At 46.7% G+C, this 22,889-nt stretch overlaps 1 protein-coding gene across 2 annotated transcripts in view; it reads left to right on the top strand.

Annotated features, from left to right (window-relative positions):
• MDGA1 (MAM domain containing glycosylphosphatidylinositol anchor 1) overlaps positions 1-22,889 on the top strand; it is a 138,677-nt gene that overhangs the window by 53,265 nt on the left and 62,523 nt on the right. For both annotated transcript variants that reach the window (XM_050972886.1, XM_050972887.1), the window contains exons 4-8: positions 1,200-1,396; positions 4,165-4,297; positions 8,976-9,245; positions 9,638-9,967; positions 13,200-13,493. In XM_050972886.1, coding sequence (XP_050828843.1) covers positions 1,200-1,396; positions 4,165-4,297; positions 8,976-9,245; positions 9,638-9,967; positions 13,200-13,493 — 1,224 coding nt within the window. The remainder of the gene's footprint in view (positions 1-1,199; positions 1,397-4,164; positions 4,298-8,975; positions 9,246-9,637; positions 9,968-13,199; positions 13,494-22,889) is intronic.

Genomic DNA, 22,889 nt, shown 5'->3' with positions numbered 1-22,889 from the left:
GAAAATATAGAATTGCTTCAACTTGGGCTCAGAAGATGCCTTATAGACATACCTAAAGACACAGGGACTGATTTCCATTTTAGAAGGCCAATTCTTGTCAAAAGGGATATTTATATTTATATTTAACTTCAGTCTCAAAGTTGTTTTGTGGGGAGAAAGATCCACTGCCTCTGAAGTGTCCCCCATGCTACCTTGGTATTCAAACATTGATACCTGCTGCAACCTCCGAGAAAATCATCCCTTTTTATCAGGTGGGCAGCTGTAGTGGGCAGTACGCTCTGTGTGGATGGAGAAAATCCTCTTCCTGCAGGGCTGTTGCTTCTGTCCTTGCAAGTGTAGCCACTGATAAGCATTGATTCAGTCACGGTGACTGCATGTCTGGTGCAGGTACAATAAGGGAATTGAAAGGAGCATCTTCTGTAAAGAAAGAGAACAAAAGAATCTGATGAGTTTTGGGAGAGGTAATAGTGTTGCAGTGACTAGAAGCTGCCAAAGGACAGTTGAAACAGACTTTGAAGAAAATGCACAGAGGATATTTAACAGGAAGAGAGAGAAATTATGCATACCTATTACAGTGTTTTGCATTGCATATTACTATGATTCCTCACAAGATTTGCTCTGTCTAGATGACTTTCCAACTCAGCTCCTTGATCTTGTCCTGTTATTTTACTTTTCATTCCTTGTCTTGAAGGTTTGTCATGTCATTTGTCTGGACATCTCACATCCTGGGTTTAGCCCCATAGTTTCAGGAGAGATTTGGGAGCAAGAAGATGGAGAAATTATGATGGACCAGAGCTTCTTGGGATCCTCTCACTGAAGCAGAAAGTAGTGATTTTCTGTAGGGGGGTACCATTGAGGAATATGAGGCAGCCCACTGTTCTGAGACACATGTGGCAGGCAGGTGGGTTTTTTTGAGGACTGCATGGGGCTCTGCAAACCAGAGACTGCTTTCTATTCCCTGAAGGTTTGTGTGGTGAGCGGGAGAATTCTGGCTTCTCCTGTGTGTTCCCTTTATATATTGGTTCTACTACCTGCCCTCAGGTAGTAAAACTGCTTTTAAATCAGCAGTTGTCATCAGCCAGATGTGTGGGACCTTCCTGTCTCCTCAGTGGTACCTGGAGCATCATCTGCTCTGCAGGCTGCGCACGCAGACCAAGCTTTGCTAACAGCGGCTGCGACCCTCCTTCCCTCCCTTGCAGATCTAGATGAACCTGTTCTCACCGTTCACCAGACCATCAGTGATGTACGGGGCAGCTTCTACCAGGAGAAGACCGTCTTCCTCCGCTGCACGGTCAACTCCAACCCGCCAGCTCGCTTCATCTGGAAACGGGGAGCTGAGACACTTTCTCACAGTCAGGACAATGGTGTGGACATCTATGAGCCCCTCTACACACAGGTGAAAATAAGCAAACCTCTGCCAACTTGTCTTGAGTGTCTTGCTGATGCAGGGCACTGTGGTGGGTGGTGTTTCCTTCCCTGCATGGATTATGATGCTGGGTAAAAGGTGCAGGCTGTCTCCAGAAGGGCAGGTAGACCTTCCTTCTGCATGCAGATTCCCAGGGTACAAGAGGAGCAAAGCAAGTGTGGCCTAGGAGGACCTTTCCCTTTTTATCACTGTCCCTGAGAGCAGTGACACAGCTCCCCTACTGAGGTTTTGCAGCTGTTGGATGGCTGAGACTAAAATCCAAAAGATCCCAAGATTGGATTTCCTCTATCTCCCATTGCTAATTTTTATTTTTTCTTAATCGAGTGCCCAAGCTCCATATATCAGGGAAGGGCTTCCTGTTTAGCAGTGTGAGCAAATGGCAGGCATTGCTGTAGGATCCATGAGTTTCTCTAATGGCCACAAGTAATTGGGGAGCCCGATGCCTGGGCACTTCCTGACTTGTCCTGGGACAAGGTGTCCATGTCTTTTCTTCTCCTGCTTGCCTGTGTTGCACTTGCCCTGCACAACCAGGTTTCCCCTGTAAACATCACTTTCTTCACAGTAATTAGTCAGCCAGTGCAATGGGAGATGGAAGGGAACTTTTCTTCTGCCAGGGCACTCTGGGCATGTTACCCTAAGCTGAGCTCAGGAGCTGAATGTACTTTAGACGCTAATCAGCCCCAGTACTTCCAGCAAGGCTGCTAGGGAGCACATGGCAGGGATGGGTGGGAAGGGAGGGCTGAAAGGGCAGCTCCTCAGGGCTCCTGTTTCATCCCGAGCACCTTCCTGCATTCCCAAAGCACATTCTGGCTGAGTTTGATTTCTGAGCAATGCCCCAGGCAACCTTTAAGTTAATGTAGTCATGTTCATATTTTATTGAAACACGCCATCTCTGTAGGTCGTGGAAATGGGCATCCAAATGGAAATATTCAGGGGGATGAGGAGGGAGGAGAGAGCTGCAGGTTAGTGGCAGATTTGCAGAAACGCTGTAGGTCAGAGCTGCTGTTTGGCCCTGAAGACAGCTTTGTCTGTGTGCTGTGTGGCTCCCAACTAGGACATCCCTGGCCTTGGAGGAAGCCACCATGGGCTCTTCCAGTTTTCACTAGGCTCAGTGTAATTAACAGGAGATGTTGGCTAATGAGAGGATGTCTTAGGACTTGGGATATTTTCTCTAGCTAAATAAGGCAAATTCACCATGTTGCAGCATTAATGTTTAAATGGCCCAGCGTGCTGCAGCTCCTGTCAGGCAGTGCTCCTGACATGATGGGTCATTCTCAGCTCTGAAGGAGGGTGCTGGGAGTGCTGTGCTCAGACAGGCATGCCCTTGCGGTCCTCTCCTTAGCCCCAGCATATGCCTGTAAGTTTGGGTTGGTAAGAGTTGCAGTTAACAAAAACACGGCTCTGCAGTGCTGTTGGAAAGGGAAAATCTGGCTGGAATGTTTAACAAAGTAACAAAGTACCCTTCACTGGAGTTTGCAGTGTTGTCTTAAAGATGAACCTCTATCAGTGTCAGGTTTGAATAGGCTTTTACATTAAAAATGAGGTGAAGATTTCACTGTTGAAGCTTTTTAAAACTTACTTATGCTGAGGGTTTATACCCATATACCTAAATTCACTAATCAATAAACAGGAGATACATATGACCCTGTAAGTATGTAGATGACATGCATATTGTAAATGCCATAATTTGTGTGCCGTAGCTACAGTTCTCAGGGGACAGGACTCTCTTGGGTTACTGGTGCCCTAGGTTTCATCTTTCTAATTTGCTCACTCCACATCCTCGTTCTCTGCATATTAGCATTCCTGAGCTCATTGTCCAGTCCCTCGAGGTTGTCCTCTGGAGGATTTGTCATGCTGACACCTCCTCACACTTGCAGGCAGTTATGGAATGGTTTCTCCAAAAGAGATTTAGACAAACTCAAGGAGAACAACAGCAACAAGATGTCAGCAGAAGACATACGAGTTGCAGGGTGTGCAGACCATAGGATGATTCTCAGACCTTTCTGCATTCCATAAATAAAAGTCTACAGAAAACGTCTGTGGTTAATGTAACAACTTGATTCTGTTTCTGTAACAAGCCAGTAACTAATGGAGTGCAGGCAGTGTTTTTATTTTTTACCTTAGAATGAGAAAAGGCTATCAAAGTCTCTGCAGTCACTCTGGATTTACATCAGCATAAATGAGATTAGAATCTGGAGAAGAGGCATCAGAAAGTTTTGGAAGTTGTGTATTTCTCTGTATTTTTTTCCCTCCTGTATTGCAGAGCATAACTGTTGAACTTGTCATATTTAGGCCAGTACTAGTGCCTCAGTCTGCTCTGATTTTCTTTGGTATGGCAATGTTGAGTCCCCAAGTGACTTCCTTGGGGTTCCTACTGACATATCAGAGTTAGATCTCAGGGTCTGTTCTGGGGTGGTTAAGGTTTGTCATGTTCTACAAGATGTTTCTGGCAGTAGTTAATGAGAAATTATGCCCAGACCTGTTTGGCAGTGCTGTCAGGTCATATCAGTCAGTTGCCGGGTGTTTTGTGAAACCCTGGAGGTGAAATGACCACTGCAAACATTTTGTGTCTCCTTTATGTAGAGCTATGGGGGGCTTGAAATCTGCACTTTCCTCTAAGGTTTTCATGGGAGCTGCTGGTAAGCTGTACACTTTGGGACAGGATCTGGGCTTGGAATGATGATCTGTGCTTCGGACACCTGTGTCTTTTTCTTGCTCCTATTTTTCCCAAACCCCAGGGTGAAACCAAAGTCCTGAAGCTGAAGAACCTTCGACCTCAGGATTATGCCAGCTACACGTGCCAGGTGTCTGTCCGCAATGTCTGCAGTATTCCTGACAAATCCATCACCTTCCAGCTCACAAACACCACAGGTAAGAGGGGACAGGAAGGGTCCCTGCAGCCCTCTGACCCTTCACCTCCTCAATAGCCTTTACTCCCCCAGGAGGATAACACAGCACTCTGTCCAGGGCCTGCAGCACCCTGACATCATTTACGTGGCTGCTGGGATTACAGATCCTTCACATGGAAGTCTTGTGGCCAGGGTTGCTCTAGTTTCTTGTAGCACTGCGTGTGGCCAGGCCTGCCGTGAGATCATTAAAACAGACTACGTGTAGGTGTTGAGGCACTGTGTAGCTTCTAATTCATACACTGTTTTATTTATTTATAATTCTAAGTGACTTTAAAAATAGATTTGATACAGTCTAGAGTGGGGCAGTGCTGCAGGAGTTCTTACAAATAATTCATCCATGTGTGACTCCAGCCTGGTTTGCCAGGCTGTGCTCTAGGCACCTCCCAGGTAACAGGCTCCGCTGGTGCCAGTGTTTGTGGAAAGCATACATCTCCAATGCCTTCCCAATAAATACATTTTACACTCATATTTATGCTGGCAGTGCTTGAGGGCACCTCCAGTTGTGAGCAGATTCACTTTGGTGCTTCTTGCTTGACATGCAATAAGTGAACAATAACTGAGTGTCGTGTATCAAATAGTGGCAAGGACCTGATTGCAACCTGTCCATTGAAAAACCCAAACCAAAACCTCACACACAATAAAAAATCCCCACCCATAAAACCCCCATGCATGTTGAAAATTTGCAAATAATGAGTAAATGTCAGGAAATTGCTTCCAGCCCTGGAGTATTCCATGATCAGAGAGAAAGGCATTGTAGCTGTTTGAATTATTCACCTCTCTAATGTAACACAAAGCAGTTTGCATCCCTTGTGTCATCTTTGTGCAGTGGAAACAGAACTTTTTTTGATGGTGTTAACTGTTGACAGGATACTCTTGATATTGTTTAAATTATGTTTATTGATCTGAGTTGAGTTCCAAGGTGCTGAAAAATAGTTTCCTCATTTTATGTAGAGAGAGGAAAAATAATGAGCTTAAGGAATGGAATTATAGCTGATGTCAGAAAAAAAGTATTCTCTTTGTAGTGAGATTTCTAAACATGTCTCAAACAACTCACCCTATTAGCTGAATTTCTCTCAGGATGAGAGTGTAGCAAATGTTGAAATATTCCCTTTAAAAACTTATCTTCTGTTCATGATGAAGAAAGGGATCTTATACAGCTCTTCTTCCCTGTGTACCTTTACCTTTGAAGAGTTAGAAAATCAAATTTCTCTTTATGTCCACTCCCCCTGCCAGCCCAAGCACAGGGAAACTACTCCTCATTTCAGTCCAGCCCCTGTCCTAAGTGAATGGGGAAAATGAATTTTCAGGTTATACTTGATGACAAGTCTGCAATATGGCTCAATTTACACCACCTTCTTAAGCACAGCTATCTAGGGTTTTTCCTCCTGTTTTATAATTATAAATGCATATTTATACATAGTTACAGTGGAGCCTGGCACTACAAGCTCAAAGGGGCCATGGAAAATGTGTTCTTAGCAAATTGTATTAAAAGTTGGCAGTGAAAATGAAGCTGGTGTTGCGGTGTGAGCAGGGTTTATGTTAAATAGCATGGCTATATTTAACATGAAATAGTATATGGGTTACTTGCCCTGTAGGTAGTATTGTGCATAGGTGAGGAAATATTTAAATGAAATTCTTTAATTCTCTCCTATTCTGCCTAGGTCTTTTCTCTTCCCCTTGTGCTTTCACAGTTTCTCTAGACCTGGCTGTGCCCAGAATCCTGAGCAGCTTCACTCAGGCTGCCTTTGCCTTTTTAACTGAGAAGGCCCCAAAGGGTGCTGAAATGCTTGGAAATTTCTCTCTCTTAAATATTTATAGTCCAGGCACTACAGACCTTGAGGTGAACTGGTGGGTCAGGTCAGGTCAGGTCAAGGGAATCTCCTCAGCTCATTTGCTGTTCCTCAGCTGGCTCCTCAGTGTCCTTTGGGCAGATCATAGTCTCTGGTAAGGAGATGGACTTCTCCCAAGCTCTTGGGCCTTGCAGCAGGGAGCGGGTTCTTTGTCTACAGCCTTAGTGGGAAGGAGATGTCCCTGCTCCCTCTCTGTTCTGCTGCTGTTGCCTGGCTCCAGAGCAGCAGGTTGGGTCCACAGAGCCACAGGACCAGCTCAGCACCAGGCTGCCATCGCCTGCTCCAGCAGGGTCAGCCTGACTTTTCCCCCTTCCTCAATTTCTGCAAAATTAAGCAGCCCAGCTGGTTAATTCTCCTGCAGTTTTACTGCAGCAAATTGGACTTCAAAGGGAATTGAAAGCGATTCTTTGTTTTTAATGGTCCCTCGCTGCTCGGCAGACTCCGCCAGCAGGTTTTCTGAGCCAAGAACAAAAGGAATTGCCACAGGTTACAAATAAATGAGAATCATCTCCTGCATAACAATGTCTGCAGTCTGTTAACCTCTGTCTGCTGACGGGAGTGGGAGTGGGGAGTGGTAGCCCACGCAGGCTGCCACAGCCAAGGCTCCATTGTGGGGCATGTCATGGGAGCTTGCTTCCTGGAGCTGTGGCAGATTTGCAGTTTCCCTGCCTCCTTCATGCATGCACACACAGCCTGCACTCATGCAGGGCTTGCACCAGCGTGTCACCTTTTTAACATGTTGTCTTGCCCAGAGCTGGGCAAGATGAGTGTGGGTCAGATATTTGCATATCCAACCCTAAACCTGCAAGAGCCCTAAATCTTGGCCAGAGCCTGCAGGACCGCTGGTTTGTGCTCCCCAGCTCTGACACCTTCTCTCTGGACATCGGCTGGTCTCAGGCTTTCTCTGTCTCTGACAGGGATGGATGGAGATTCCCAGGCAAGATGCTGCATCTGCCAGTTTGTCTGTGCACTGTGAACCTGAGACCAGTTCAATGTCCAAGGGCAGAAACAGCTATTTGGTGTCAGCTACGCTGAGTTAGTGACAGGAATGTGTCCTGCCCCACCACGGTGAGTTGAGCTATTGTGTTTCTGGGCTTCATACTATCTCATGAAACCATCTGGAGCTTGGTGAGGAGGTACAAATCCTTCCTTTGCTATTTATTAAGCATTAACCCTTGCACACTATTTACAAGACTCCTGCAGAGACTTGACAAAGTCTCATTGAGTGCAGGCTGTGGCCTCCTGAAATTCAAAGGCTCCAACTGCTGGCCTCAGAATGGCCAGTGGAGGTAGCAGAAGAGCCACCTTCTTCCTTGGGCATAGCTGGCCACCTCTGACACAAACAGCATGTGCAGTGGCCAGGGAGGACATTATATTCAGCACACCAAAGCAATATCCCAGCGTGGCAGTGGTTGTGCTACTAAATTATGGCACCGGTGCTGAGGAGAGGAGAGTCCTCCTTGCCTTGTTTGTATGGGCTGTAATTCAGAGATCCAACACAAAGCCAGCACAGCTCATTAACACAGGGTCCAGGGAGAGAAGAGGCAGAAATAATGATGCTGTTAAATCAGGCTTCATGAATATGGAACAATGTCTTATTTTGCATTATTATGGCTGTTACTTAAAACATACTCCCTGCTTTTTTGCTGGGGACTGCTACTTTCTCAGCTCTGTCTGGATGGAGCCAGTGATAGTGCTCATAGAGGCTTTGAAAGACTTTTCATGGAATGAAATGGAGAATACAAAAGGAAGGATTTTGGATGAATTCCTGGAGGAGGCTGTAGTGAGAAGGGTGCAGAAATAAAATAAAACCAAAAAAAACAGGTGCCAAAGGAGAGGTTGTGTAGACACTTTGAATCGGTCTCAGTACATCTGAATGTGAAAGAGAATTGCTCTGATTATGATGGCCCCCAGGTGTACAGAAAAGCATATTAAACACCTGAGGAGGTGAAGGAGATGAAGAGCCAGGTCAGAGCTGATGTTAATGGTCTGTTAAGGTGCAGACAGGTCCTGGTCCTCCATATCAGTCTCTGAGCTGCAAGGACTATCTTCTTGGCAAAGCCTTTGCCTCTCCAAGATGTTTAGTTGGGTGTGAGAGATAGAGAGGTGTATCATGGCATGGCTGAGGAAAGCTTTTTTTAATGATAGACCTTCCCTAAAGCTCGCTCCTTGGGTTGGAAACTCTGAACCAGAGGAGGGGTTTGATGCCAGCTGTCCTTGAGCACGAGCAGTGGTTGGGTTCAAGGTTGGTTCTCCTTTGAGGCTATCCTTTCTCCTTCACCTCTCCATCAAGGCTACAAAGGTTTCCATTGCCCTTAGGCCTGGCTGCAGTTGTTCAGTGGCCTGAAACTTCAGGCCTTGGGTTTTTCACTGCCAAATATTGCCTGTTTGCCACTCCTACGTGTGCAGAGTGGGTTTATTGGGCTTCTCTTCTGACCTGCATCCTAAAGCCATAGAGAACCTGCACTGAGCACTGATAAAATGTCATAGCTGCTTTTGTGTCCCAGTCCTAAGCACAAGTGGTAGAGTGTTTTCTGGGGCAGTGTGAGGTCCTGCCTGCTCTGTTTCCTGGCCATAAAAGAGCAGAGTGTTCTCATTCAAAGATATGATAATGATCATACTTTAGATTCACAAACGCCTCATATTTGTAATCAATTCATAGATCTTTCTGGCTGTCCCTACTCAAACCAGCCATCAACAAGAACAAGTCATTAAAAGTATGAAGCTGTGCACAGGCAAGTGGATGGGTCTTTCTCAAGCTCTGAAGTGTCCCTCTTTGTGCTTTTCCAGCCCCACCTGCTCTGAAGCTGTCTGTCAATGAGACTCTGGTGGTCAACCCTGGTGACAACATCACTATGCAGTGCTCTCTGACAGGCGGTGACCCGACCCCAGAAGTGGTTTGGTCCCACTCTCCTGGCCCAATGCCTCCCAACAGCCTTGTGCAAGGAGGCAACCTCACCATCTGGAGGATCCGCGTGGAGGACTCGGGCTACTACAACTGCACGGCCATCAACAACGTGGGGAACCCAGCAAAGAAGATTGTGAACCTGCTGGTGCGGTGTAAGCTGCTGCTTTTCTCTGAGCATGTGTTTTCAGGGAGAGGGGGAATTGCAGTCCTCCTGGCTGTTCTTGTACAGCTGAGGGCGAATGTGATATTTAGTAGTAATTAATATTCTGGAGAAGTGCCTGTGAAAGTTTCTCTGCTCCCAGACCAATGGCTGTGCAAGCACTGCCTGCAGCTTCATCCTGGCTGTAGCATTATCCTGAATTGGATGAGCCCAGAGTGCCAGATGTGAGACCCTTGGGACATTCTGTGGGAACATAAGTGGGAGAGGTCTTTGGGCAGATTTTGCGTGGAAATGTTGCCTTGCCGAGGAGCAAAGAACAGTTTTCCTGTCCCATGCAAGATACTTTGATATCCCTAACCAGTTTTGCATTTCTGTTCATCTCAGCCATGAAGAATGCCACATTCCAAATCACTCCTGACGTGATCAAAGAGAGTGAGACCATCCAGTTAGGCCAGGACTTGAAGCTCTCATGCCATGTAGATGCTGTCCCCCAGGAGAAAGTTGTCTACTCGTGGTACAAGAATGGAAAACCAGCCAGGTTCTCAGACCGGTTGCTCATCACCCGCAACGACCCCGAGCTCCCACCTGTGACCTGCAGCTTGGAGATTATTGACCTGAGATTCAGTGACTATGGCACCTACCTGTGCGTGGCTACCTTCCAGGGGGCACCCATTCCTGATCTCAGTGTGGAGGTGAACATCTCCTCAGAGACAGGTGAGCCTCTTTCTGGCAGGTGGGGACCCCAGAGGAGTGTTTGGCATCACTGGCTGCCCCACAGCCCCATGCCTCTGGCTTTTTTGAGGAACTTCACATGCATATCTTGAATGCTAGTGGAGAAAGGTCTTACATCCCCAGGAAAGCATTTGGCTCAGATTGGAGATGGGTAATAGTTACAACTTCTCTGTCAGATGTATAATGTACCAAGTAGATCTTCCTTTATGTTTTCTCCCTATGAAAAGTCCAAAGAGCACTCCAGCTACAGAGACAGCTTTACAGTGTGATTGTTCAAACAAACCTCCACACTGTGAAGGAAGGAGGAAGTGGTGGTGTTTCAGCAATTTTCGAGTGTCCCTTTGCTTAGAAGTGAGTAAAAGAAAAAAAACTGCTCTTTCTTTTCTTTGGCATTGTTTCCAGGATAGAGTTTCTGTGCAGACTTCTAATGTTTGCTGGATTGCAAATGCAGTCTGTCTTGGGCCCTCTCTGTAAGAGTGTCAGTGTTATAAATGCCTCCCCCCTAAAATCAGGGTCAGAGCTTCACCCCATGGCCCAGTGAGGACTGGACAAATACGTCAGTGTTTGTCAGTCATACTGGGGACTAAAATATAGAGTCTCAGGGCTGTCTTTCTCTTTCTGTGGAAGTGGCGGGTCCAGCTGTGCTCTCCATTACATTCTTGTCATTGTGCTGCCTTTTCAGGACCGTGAAGGTGCAGCACAAAGAAGCACTGCATTAGTAATCTGATGGAAGTCTCCTCAGGGGAGTCAGCTGCCCACAGATTTTGACCTGCACCTTCACAGAATGTTACTTCTCTGTCCCTGGTTGTACTGGATCCACAGGCCAAGCTGATCTCAAGTCTTGATTCTGGATGCTGCTCACTTCAGCTCCCCAGAAAAAAAGAGCTGCAACTAATCTTGGTGCTTTGGGAAGCCCTTTTCTCCCATTAGAAATTCTGGGGCTGGCCTGCTCCTGATAGGATTGCATCCAGTTCTTATTGGCAGCCTGGAGACTGAGCCCTGACTGTGCCGTGGATCCACTCAACACTGAAGAATGGTCCCTCCTTTTTGAGGACAGCCATGGAACGTAGAACCTCTCCATGCCAGCCAACACCAACCCTGTTACATCAGCAGGGAACAAAACTGGGGGAGCTCGCCAATCCTGGTGCAAAGATGGCTTTCCCAAACTTGTATGGCTGATACCACCTGGAACAATTCTTTTTGCCCAAGATCACTAGATGGCAGAGTGCAGTTGTGTTAAGACTTCAAGGGTGGGAGGCTGTGAAGAGCTGGGAGACCCGGGATGATTCCACCAAGAGGCTTGGCAGTGTCTGACAGTGCAGGTGTTGGCCCAAGCACCAGCCAGTTGCTGTCTTAAAGGAAGTGTCTGGGGTGACAGGTTGCCCTGTGCCTTTCTGGAGGAGAGTGAGTCCCATATGCCTGTGTGGATGCTGCCAGTGAGGAAGGGAAGGAGAGCAGGCAGCCTGGGGCATTTTGAACTCTCTCTTTGGCAGCCTGGGCCAGCAGGACTGCTTTGTGTCCCAGGGAATGAAAACAGCCCTCCATGCGGCAGCCAAGGCTGTCCAACATACAACATCCCCATAATCAGCAACAAGCCACCTCCAACATGTGATTCCCATATAAAACACCTTGCTCCACAGGATGAGCAAGAGGACAGCAGCAGTGGCTCCATGTTTCCCCACTGAGCAAAGCCTGAGCTCATCAAAGTGGCTGCCTCCACCGAGCAGCTCCAAGGTGATAGCTTTAATTAAAAAAAAATAAAAATCTTCAAATGCAATTTACAACTTTACCTGTGGAGAAAATTGCTGCTCACCAGGTGAGCGGCTGCCGGCAGCGTTAGCTCTGAGAGTGCTGCTGTCCTTTCACACCGTGCAGGACAGGGTGTGATGAGATTCCCCAGCCCACGGGAGACCTGCAAATTGAAAATGTGCCCTCCGTGTTGCATGGGGAGGTCATTGCAGAGGGAGATTAGGCTGGATCCATCCTAAATTTGTTCATAAAGAGCTGCAGGCTGTAACATGTACAATTACCATAGCACACTCTCCTTTGCTGGAGCTGAATTGAGCTAATGTTGGTCAGACCAGCTTGTTACAGCTTCTGTAGTCCTATACTTTGATTTAAATGGAAACGAAGTACATGGCCCTTGCAGTTATGGAAGTGTCAATCCAAGTGTTGCCGCTGTCAGCAGGAAGGGCTGAAAAAGGAGCTTTCAGAAAAGATTGTGACCATATTTGCCTCAGCTGAACTGTTGACTCTAAAGTGTAGCACAAATAAATTGTCAATATTAGGTGTGGTTTAGCACAAAATTCCCTTTCCTGGGTTCTTGGTGGAACTGGGGATGTGAACAGCCAGCCTCTTCCCACTGACATCTCTGTACCCTGTATTCACTGGATTTCTATTAAGCTTTGTTTATCAGCAAAGTTTTGGTTGCCAACTGATAGCTGGATATTTCTTTTGAGTGTTACTGTGCCTCCAACTCTAGCCTCAGCTCAGCAGCAATTCTGCTGGGTGAGCCCTTCCCAACCTCGAAGGGATGCCAGGAGTGACTGGTGCTGGGACCCATGTCTCACTCAGATGAGCCAGAGGTTTATTGGTGTGAGAAATTCACACTGCATTCACCAATAAAACAAAATAAATTATAAAAGTAAAATAGGCAAAGACACTTAAAAAGAGCTGATTCCTTTCTGTGGTTTAGGACCTCTGAGAAGGCTGGAGATGAGATCTACAAGCACTTATCCTTTAAGTCTTGGTTTTGGTCTGACCTGGATAAGGTGTCTAGATACCTCGGCAGATATGACTTCTATTTTTGGCCAAAAGAGTACAGTTCCACTTGAGAAATTCACTGACCAGAAATTGAAAAATGGATCAAAGAGGCTTTTGCCTTTGTGTTTCTTGATGCTATCCCTGCAGCTGCATAGCATTTTGCACACAGAGGAATGGGAGCCTGGAGTCTGCCCCAATACACCTGGCCCTTGGCATTGATATTGGGACACACTGCTGGAAAGGCTGGAATCCTCCTTGGTGCCCTGAAGCTCCAGACCCTACAGGATAACTTGCATGGACAGTGTGTTCATAGAGGGGTTGAAGTGTCTCGAGTGGAAACCTTTGGGGTTCAAGGCTGTTGGTGTGATTCCATCTGGAGCATCTCAAGAAGACTATTCCTTACTTGCTGAAAATGCTGTGTAAAACGATTCTCTTCTTGTCTCTCTTTTAGTGCCACCCACAATAAGTGTCCCTAAGGGTCAGTCTGCCATCACTGTGCGGGAAGGCTCCAGGGCAGAGCTGCAGTGCGAGGTTCGAGGAAAGCCGAAGCCACCCATCATCTGGTCCCGGGTAGACAAGGAAGCCCCCATGCCTTCAGGGACAATGACAATGGAGACATATGATGGGAAGCTGCACCTGGAGAGTGTGAGCCGAGAAATGAGCGGGACCTATAAGTGTCAGACAGCCAGGTACAATGGATTTAACATCAGACCCCGGGAAGCCCTGGTGCAGCTCAACGTGCAGTGTGAGTACAGCCATGCAGTGCTGGATTGCCTGCCTGAATGCCTGTGTACACAAAAGCCTGGGGGCTAGACAGGGTTGGCCTTTCTTACTGGGCTGAACAGACACATCTCTTTTGTCTGGGGACCTTTGAACAGTTTATATTTAATTGGTCAGGCTAAGGGCAGGGTACCATATGGCAAGCATGTTGCAAGTGGAAGGGAGAGGTGTTGTGCCTATTTGTGTACAATGGTTTCTATTTCCGTGTCAGGGGATGAGTGCAGCTTTACCAGGTGTGTTTATGTGCTTTACATGTGTGTAAAATACCTTCAGGATATGTTAGTAAGTTTGTAAAGTCAAGAACTCAAAAGGTGGAAAATGAATGTTATTTAGATAATTTCCACACCACAACGCTTTCTTCAACTTAGTTACCCCTGGATATGCCTGACTCATTTTGCCTGAAAAGCAGTGGTAGGTAACAGGGAATGTGTACTCCCAAATGGTTTCCGTACAGCCAGGCTGTGAGTAACAGGAAGCTGATACTTAGCAGGTGTGTGGGGTGATTTTGGCTATGGGTGGTTCTCCCAGCCCCTCTTGAAGGCAGTATCTGTACACAGAGGTGAGCATAGAGGGTGGCATTGGCTGCGTTGGGTGACAGCTCCATCTTTTCCCTGCAGTGGTTTCTCCCTGCAGAGAAGCGAGTGTCTGCTCAGCTCCCACAGCTGTTGAGGTGTGTTTTGACATGCAGCAGTCTGTGCTCTCTCTCTTACAAGACTTGAAATCAGGCTGGGGGAAGGCAGCCAGATAAAATGCCTTGGCTCTCCCTGCAGATCTTGTCCCATTAGTGCAGTGTGATTGTTGAGCACTGGCAGAGTACTCTGAGCAGCGCAGATCTGGCAGGTGTGGGGCGGGCAGGGAACAGGTTAATTTACACCTGGGCATGCTGCCTGTGAGCTGTGAGTGACAAGCCTCCAGACACAGCACAGCAGCACTCATTAGACATGCTGCCACACTTCTCCCAGGCTCGCTCCCCAGGAATAAGAGAAGTGAGACCAGAGCAGACAACCTGGCTGAAACCAACCAGACAAACTGCTCACAGATGTGAGCTGCTGGGAGCACAGCAATAACAGAGGTGTGTGAAATCCTGCAGGCACTTGGAGTATTTGAAGAGCCCCTTTTAAAATTATCTCTGTCTGTTCGGGAGCGTGGTGGGCTTAGATTACAGGATGAGATAAGGAAATGTGTGAAGATTTCCAGGCAGGTACGTAAGTGTGGAGAAGCTTCCCTTAAGCAGGGCGAAAATGTGAATCTTGGTTTGAGCTGTTGAGGAAGGCAGCCTGGTTCAGTCATACGGGACTTGGAAGGACATGGCAGGGAAGGTGACTCTTGGTCACATCAAGAGACAATGACAGATACAGCAAAATTTCACTTGGGAGCAAAGAACCATCAGACTGGCTGGTGTCCCCGGTTTGGTGTTACTGTTTGAAAGCTGTGTGGACCTCGCTTGACCCTCACTGCCCCTGCAGAGGGAGCAGCAGTGCTGAGCTTGGGATGAATTCACTCATGCTAGGTGGTCTGGAGGGGGTTCACAGACCGGAATCTTGGGCTGAAGGTATAGGGCATGATTCCCCACACAAGAAAGATGGTAGGTGTGAGCCAGAAGCTATCTGGGGCAGAGACTATGATGTGACCCTCAAGAAAGCAAAGGTGTGATGAACTTCTGTGTAAAGGGTAGCTGAACATGCTTTTCCTATAGCTCATCCCATGGCCAAGCAACGCTTTATTGTGAATTTGCCCAAGTAATGGTCATATATTCCACCTGCCAGCCCACCCAAACAGCCCCCTTCCCTTGTCAATCAGTTCTGTGCACCCTTAGTGGAAGCTGGGTGGATACTGAGTGTTTGTACACCTGAGTTGTCTCCTCCTGGCGGGAAAATTTGGAAGGACTTCATGGTGGCCCTGCCTCTTCTGTGCCTCAGCAGGCAGCTTTGGTTTCAGTGCTGTCGATTGCTCCTTCCATTAGTATGAAAAAGAAACTGCAAACCAAGAAAGTAGGGCAAGAATTGCCCTCGTCCCTTTTACAGCCTCCCCCCTTTCCCTTCTTGCAGAAAACAGACCCAGAAACAACACAGTCTCTGTTTATCCCTGTCCTCCTTGTCCATGCTGCTGGATGTGGGTGCGGGAGAGGCTGCTGTGGTTAATTGAAACGCAGCTTTCCAGCGTGGGCAGCTCATTAGTTCGGCGGCTCGCTCTGGAATTCTCATCTTGTTGGAGATGGGGATCGTGTGGCTCCTGCAGCCTCGGTGATGAGCGCTCCTCTCGCCCGGCGCAGGCGGCGCATCCCTGCGGAGGGGCGCTCACCGGCGGGGCCGCGCGTGTGCGCGCATGCAGCCCGCCCGTTTGTGCGGCCCCGGGAGCGCTCCGGGGAGCCGCGCACGCCGCGTGGTAATCGCGCTGTTTCTCAGATTTGCTCCAGAGCTAAAGTTGCAAAATCAATACAGCAGATCTGATTAGATGTCAGAACCGGTTTCTGTGTTTCCTTTCTCCCTTGGTTTTCTCCCTTCATCCTCACGCATATGGTGCTGTGTTGTAACAAACTAGTCCAGAAATAGGCTTTTCCAACTGCACTGCAATAGTGGAAAGAGAATAAGAAGACAAAAAGAGCAAGTCAGCTGTCAAAAAAAAAAAAAAAAGGTGTTTGGATTTTTTTAGGTTTTTTTTTTATTTAGAAAGCAGAAAAAGTTGCTTTTCTTTTTTTATTTAGAAAGCAGAAGAAATTGCTTTTCTTGTAGCATATGAGCTGAAATTGTCTATCATCAGCTCTCTGACAGGATGGATGATCTGTTCCCTGGACTTCTTGGTCTATAATGTAGAGCTTTGAAAGATTAATAAGTTTATGAAAGTCTGTGCAGCCTTATATCTCCGTGTTTAAGATGAGGAAATGTTGTATAATGGTTATAGCGAGAAGTTGGGCTTGTCTGAACTCCTGGGAATCTACACTTGGATTGGCAATGTCTTGTCATTTTTTCCTGTACTTTCAAAACAGGAATAAAACTGATCCATCTAATCAAAGATTTGTGGAGCATAATAAACACAGCACTTTGAAGTCTTGAAATAAAAATATTAATGGAGTGGCGGAGTGCCGTTAATAATATCAATGCTATCACTGATGCTGTTATCAAGGACTTTTTTCAGGACCAGGTACTTGTAGAAAATCCCATCAGAAAAATGAATCCTCTGCAGAGGTGTATTTAAAGTCTGGGCTGTACCACCCTGTCTAAGGCTGTGAAACACACTCTGGGCTTGAAAATGTGCAGCAGCCTGGGTTTTGGAACTCAGTAGTGTTATTTGAGCTGCTGTGTGTGAGAAGAGGAAAGAAAGCATGCGTGTGTGGATCAATATAAAGGATGCTTAGATATTAATTTAGCAAGTATGTAACAAAAAACTGAAAGGCGTGTATTAGCCATGTAACCTAAAAGACTGCTCAGAGCAGTATCTGCAGGAATTACAAAGGTTAGTACTAGTGACTTAGAGCTCTGGCTGTTGCTAGAGGCAGCCCTTGAGATGATTGCCTTACCATGGTGAATATGACTTTTGCTCTGTCAGAGCCTCATAAAACAGTATGGTGAAAATTGCAATCTTACTACATTTTCCTCCTTGAATAATACTATGTCAGCTCTGATGCTTTGCCAGTCCTGGACAACATCTCATAAACCACTGCTCAGCTCCTTCCAGGTCCAGCTCAGCCCTGCACTCCTCATCCCACCTGGTCCTCAATACATCTGCTCCCATATTTTCCTGCAGATGGGTTTATTTCCTTCACAGCACTCACTACTTGCTGTCTCAGGCCCATGCTAGACCATCTGAATGGCTTCTCCCTCTTTAGATAACCATCAAAGCCTGGTAGAGGAGCACCTGTGTCCTCTGTTGAGTTATTAGTTACTTCACCAAGTTCTGAAGATGAGATGAGCAGATTTTTGCTGCTGGCATTTTTGTCTTTTGCAGAGGTTTTGGTATTTCTGAGTGCCCAATGAAAGAAAAGTTGGAGGAAAGAGTGATAGTTATATGGGGCTGACTTTGTTTTCAGTAGTCAAGTCTGAAAGTTGGCCCTGTTTCCCATGTTGGGATCACACAGCAGGTGAAATCTTCACAGGAAGAAAGATTAAGAAAGGAAAAGGAATTCACCTAAGTATCTCCTTCTCTGCAATAACATGGCCTGTGAATTTACCTCTTCTGGATCTAAAGTAATAGCTCACAATCATCTGTGACTGATCTCCAAAGGATTACGCTTACTGCCCTTAGATAAAGTTCTGCCACATTAGACAGCAGGTGGGTTATTGTGCTTTATCTTCAAAGCATAGTGAATGTTAGGTGTAATCAGGAAAGCAGACTGGCATTCCCTTTGGTGGGATGGTTATCAGGACTTCAGGAGCCATTTACTGCCCTAGACACAGGCATTGCTATAGGGCCGGTGGCTAGCAGGTCTGGCTCTGCCCTGACCTGGAAGACTGCCAGAACACATCCTGCTGGGGCATCTGTTGCCACTGTCACTTTAACTAATGTTCAGGTGGGCACGGATATGTTTTCCTATTCAAGCTCACACACTGGCAAATGTTATTCCTGGTCACACACTGTTGACTCATTCCTCTTTAAAATCCTGCTGAACCCATCGGCAGCGCTGTACATCAGGCAGGCGATAGTCAGTATCAATTCCCCATGTTATCTATGTAGCAAACACAAGAGGGGGGAGCAGGGGAGGGGGTGATACTGTAAATAAGTAAGAAACATTGCTGGCTCCATGCAACTGGAAATGGAAATGCATTAAACTGTTTCGATCAGCTGTTGAAGCCATTGCTCAATGTCAGTGCTTCTTGCTGGTGCCCTGCCCCTCCTGAAATATAAGCTTGGATATTAACTGCTCTCTTAAAAGTGCTCTTGAGATGTGTTTTGGGCATGGAGATGTTTTTGCAGAGTGGCTAAGACGGATCTTTTGGCTGCTAAGAGCTCCCTGCAGCTCTCCATGCTATGAAGGGAGTCTAAGAGAAATGAGGCTGTCAGGGGCCAGAGCTGACCCTTCTGTCTGTGGCTGAGCTGGCTTATCTGTCGTGCTGTTTGGCCACGTGAGCTGCACTATGGAGCCATCTGCTAAGAATTTTAGACCTGGTTGGTTTAATTTCTGAGTGTATTTATTTATAGTGATGGCTTTGTTTTTTCTTTATTATTTTCATTGGTGCAATTCATCCTGATAGCCTCCTCCAAGCTGAGTAGCACAGTTCAGGAGCTAACTTGGGGCCAGAAGATGGTTTTTCTGCTCTTGTACTGAGTGGAGCTTTCCTACTCTTTCATTCATGTTTCATTATTGCTGTTCTCCATGGTACATGTGTTGCTGGCAAGAGAGGGAAACCTCGGGCTCTCCTGACATCTAGAACTCTGATGTGTTCTGGTTCATTTTACACCATCAAAGGTTTAAGAATGAAGTGGTGCTCTGGGGCAAGTGTGTCTGTTTTCAAAGCCAAAGGAAAACTGTGTCTTCTGCAAGTTCAGTGTTTGCAAACTTAGAGACTTTAATTGGTAGAAATAAAATAATTCATAGATATGGGCATGATATTGAACCACCAGTCTGAGCAAAGCCTGACCTGGTAGTTAGGTTTCACTTTGATGGAAATCCTCCCCGCTTATCCCCAAATAAGAGGTTTATGTGACTGAACTGAAAGTATACATCTAATTTCTGCATTTCCCTCAATACACTGCACCCCTCTGCTCCCCTTTTTAAGAGCAGAGGATTTTATTCCTGATGATCAACACACTTTTTTCTTACAGTATCGTGTTTGGGATTAAGCTCCTTAGAGCTCATGTTTGTGGACGCAGCCCTGTCCTGGATGATATGGCATTAGGATTGCTCACTCTGCTTCCCAGTGCCCAGGCTGCTAACAAATAATTAGAGTTGTCAGTCTCAGGACAGGCTGAAGTTTTACTCTGTCATGGCTGTAAACCCAAATGGCCACAGTTCAGAGCAAAGTAATAATCACAGACACTTACAGCTGGCCTCAGATTTGTCATAACAATTACCATGTATTGGTCCTGGGGCCTGATAGAGGGAGTCTGTGACAGTGCTTACATTAGTTTAGGACTGGGTCCTCACAAGGGGTTGTACCAAAAGTTACTGTGTAGGACTCCTTGGCCCTGCTCTCCTGCCAGCCTCATGACCTTCAGTCTGGCAGGCTAAGGATGCTTAGCTAAAGCCTTCTTCTTTGGAATGCCTTTATGTTCATACAGCAGAGCCCCAGGACTCCCAGGGCTGGGGTTTTTTTTGTAGCATTTGTTATATCCAGCTTTAAAAAAAAGCCCAAACAACCCATATTTCACAGTAAAGCAGTTGGATGAATTTTGACTGGTCTGAATTTTTGTCGTCAGTGTTTAACAGTCGGGTCTTGCCCTGCAAGAGCTGTGGTCTCTTCTCTGCCTGCTGCCATGTGGGGAAGGTTCCCATGTGCTGCCACTCACTCGGATTTCTTGGGAAGCCTCCCTTGGTGTCCTGAGAGCTTTCCTGATTTACCTCTTTGATTGAAATTGGTCTGACAGGGCATGTCTGCACCCTGTGGCGGCTGGGAGATGGGAGAGACTTAAGACATAAAGCAGAAGGCCCAGATGGCAGGGGGATTTCGGAGGCTGTGGAGCAGATTTTGCAAAGTTGGCATGTCCAGTCTGTGGCACCACACGTCAGATGCAAAGTGCAGGGAGGCCTCCTCGCTGTGCCCTGAGTAAAAGACCATGAAAGGAGAGAGGAAAATCCCCAGACACGCACGTCAAGAAGGTGGGAGCCTGCCTTAAAGCTGGAACCTGGCCCTGCTATGTGAGACTGCAGCCCACCTGCGCAGCAATTCAGCTTCTGTGCAGCTCATTGCTCCTCTCTCAGCACCTCTGTGGTTGCAATAATAGGCTGAGTAAAAGCTTGTGTGAGAGCTCGTCGCCTGGAGAGATGAATTTGTTTGTTCAGAAGAGAACTGGTTTAAATCGGTTAATCTATTTCTCAGATATTGTTGGGAGTAACAAATACACCTTCCATAATCCACCATTATCCTGGGTTTTGGCCAGACTCTGCAGGAAGAGCAACTTAATTTTATTGAGAGAGACACATTCAAGCTGTACAGTTTTGTCAGGAAGGGAGAGACAAGAGCTGTATAGACACAGTGGATGGCAGACAATCTTGGTCATCTCTCTGTAAATGTTTGCTCACCTGTGGCCCTTTCAGGGCTGAATACCAAATCTCATGCTGTTCTGATGCAGACATTCCTTCTAAGGTTTTCTTGACATGGCAGCTATTTTTTGTAGGATCTAGATATATATCAACTTGTTAGGATGAGAAACAACTCCAAAATCCTCTCAAATTCTTTGTGCTGAGCATCCTGCAAGGCTGTGCATGTTTGGGTCTCACCCACACATGTGATTCTCTTTAAGTCACAGGAGCATACTGCTGCCATAGGACTGTAAGACACTTTCCTAGTGCTTCCCATCTTGCCATTCTGAGGAAACTGCTTGGTTTTGAGTCCTGTTGTTGTCCAGGCTTAGACCATGGGTAAAACCACCTGTATCAAAGTTCTCCAAAGTGCAGTAGACCTGGTGATTCCCAGATTGCATCAAGACAGCCTAGCTGGAGGGAGAGGTTGTCCTGGCTCTGCTTCTGTTTGCACAGGAGTGTAACACACACTGTGAGTACTTTTGCCATGTGCTTATCTCCAGTCAGTAAGTCAGAGATAGTGAGTCTGGCACTCCAGCTGTTGCTTTCTCTTTGGGCCTGTGCAGCACCAGTGCAGGTCCAAGAGACATGGGAACTTGGCCAAGGCAGAGAAAGCTTTGTGGATCCTGGAGTGTGGGGTTATGGGATATTCTCTGCTGAGTGTGATAAAAAAGACTGGTATCTGAGTTCGTGGGGAATCTCTTATGGATGGGAGAAAAATCCAGAAAAAAATTTAGAACTTGTGGATTGAGGTAGGAATGATTTAGAGATTGAAATAAAGGATTATATTAGTAGTGATGATAGTAATGTAAAGGAGAGATGAGGAAAAAACAGAGTAAAGCTCAAGAAAAATAAGTGTAACACAGTACAATTACTTACAGCTCACTGACTAGTGCCCAGCGTATCCCCAAGCAACAACTGGTGCCTCTCAGCCATCTCCCCCCCCAGTTTATAGGCTGGGCATGACATTCTATGGTATGGAACATTCCTTTGGTTTGTTCAGGTCACCTGTCCTGGCCGTGCTCCCTCCCAGCTCTTGGTGCACCTGCTCAGTGGCAGAGCATGAGACAGTGAAAAGTCCATGAGTTAAAGCACTGCTTACCAACAACTGGGACATCAGTGCATTATCAAAATTATTCTCATCACTTACCTAAATCAAGAACAGAGCACCATACCAGCTACTAGGAAGAAAATTAACTCTGTGCCAGCTGAAACCAGGCTTCAGCAGTCATGGGGCAAGGGAAGCGGAAGATAGAGCAAATTAGAAACCTGCTGTCAGCTCTCATGTTTTGAGTCTGGGGTCACAGGACAGGAAAAGAGGGAATGGCTTGTCCTTATCAAATTCTGCTTCTTGCTGGTGGAGAGAGAGAGGTGCCATGGACCAGAACTCACTAGGAAAACCAGGAAGTCACCAAGCAAACAAAAATTGTGATTCATTTTCTCATGTTAACTCTCAGCCTCTGCACAAAGGCCTGAGGCACAGAAAAACAGCTGTCCACACCTGCATAGCAGCACAGACCATCAGACCTGACCCAGGACCTGTGCCAGGGAAGCAGAGATCCTGTTCCCCCGGCCTCTTTTCCAGAGGGAGCTATGTGGTGCTATGGCATTGTGCCTGTGCCTTTGCTTTCCTATCAGGATTTTTGGGCTGTAAACCATGACATGTAGCACCTGTGACCATGCAGGAGCAGAATCCTGTGCTATTCTTCACCTGCTCTCTGGATTCTGGCATTAGAACAGAGCTGTTTCCTCTAGCCCAGGAGGATTGTAGCAGGCATGTGGAAGCAATGCACAGAACAGTGGTGCCACTTTTGATTTATGCAGGGAAGCCCCTGAGACATTCCTGATATGAACAGAAGCCCCAGTAAAAAATCTGAGCATCCTGGATGTGTTTTGAATTAGCTGTGACCATCCTGACCCCGAGCTCTGAAACAGCACTAATTACATTCACCCCTATAGGGAAACTGTTAAAATGAGAATTAAATTTCAGAGGTGCTCAGGCTTCTCTACATCCCATTGAGTCTCCCTGTTTCCAATTGTATGCTAGGACACTTTACAGGGAGGCTGAGGGCTCTGTTTTTAGCAAGGTCATAGAAGTTTTGGGAGCTTTCTGTGGGGCTGCTCAGTGACTAGTTTTGGGCTTTTCCACTTGGGTCAGTTTCTGAGCAAGAAACTGTTTTTTCT

This window comes from Serinus canaria, chromosome 3 (genome assembly GCF_022539315.1).
Source record: "Serinus canaria isolate serCan28SL12 chromosome 3, serCan2020, whole genome shotgun sequence".
Lineage (NCBI taxonomy): Eukaryota > Metazoa > Chordata > Aves > Passeriformes > Fringillidae > Serinus > Serinus canaria.
Note: the sequence above shows the minus strand (reverse complement) of the source record. Positions and strands in the feature narration are given on the sequence as shown.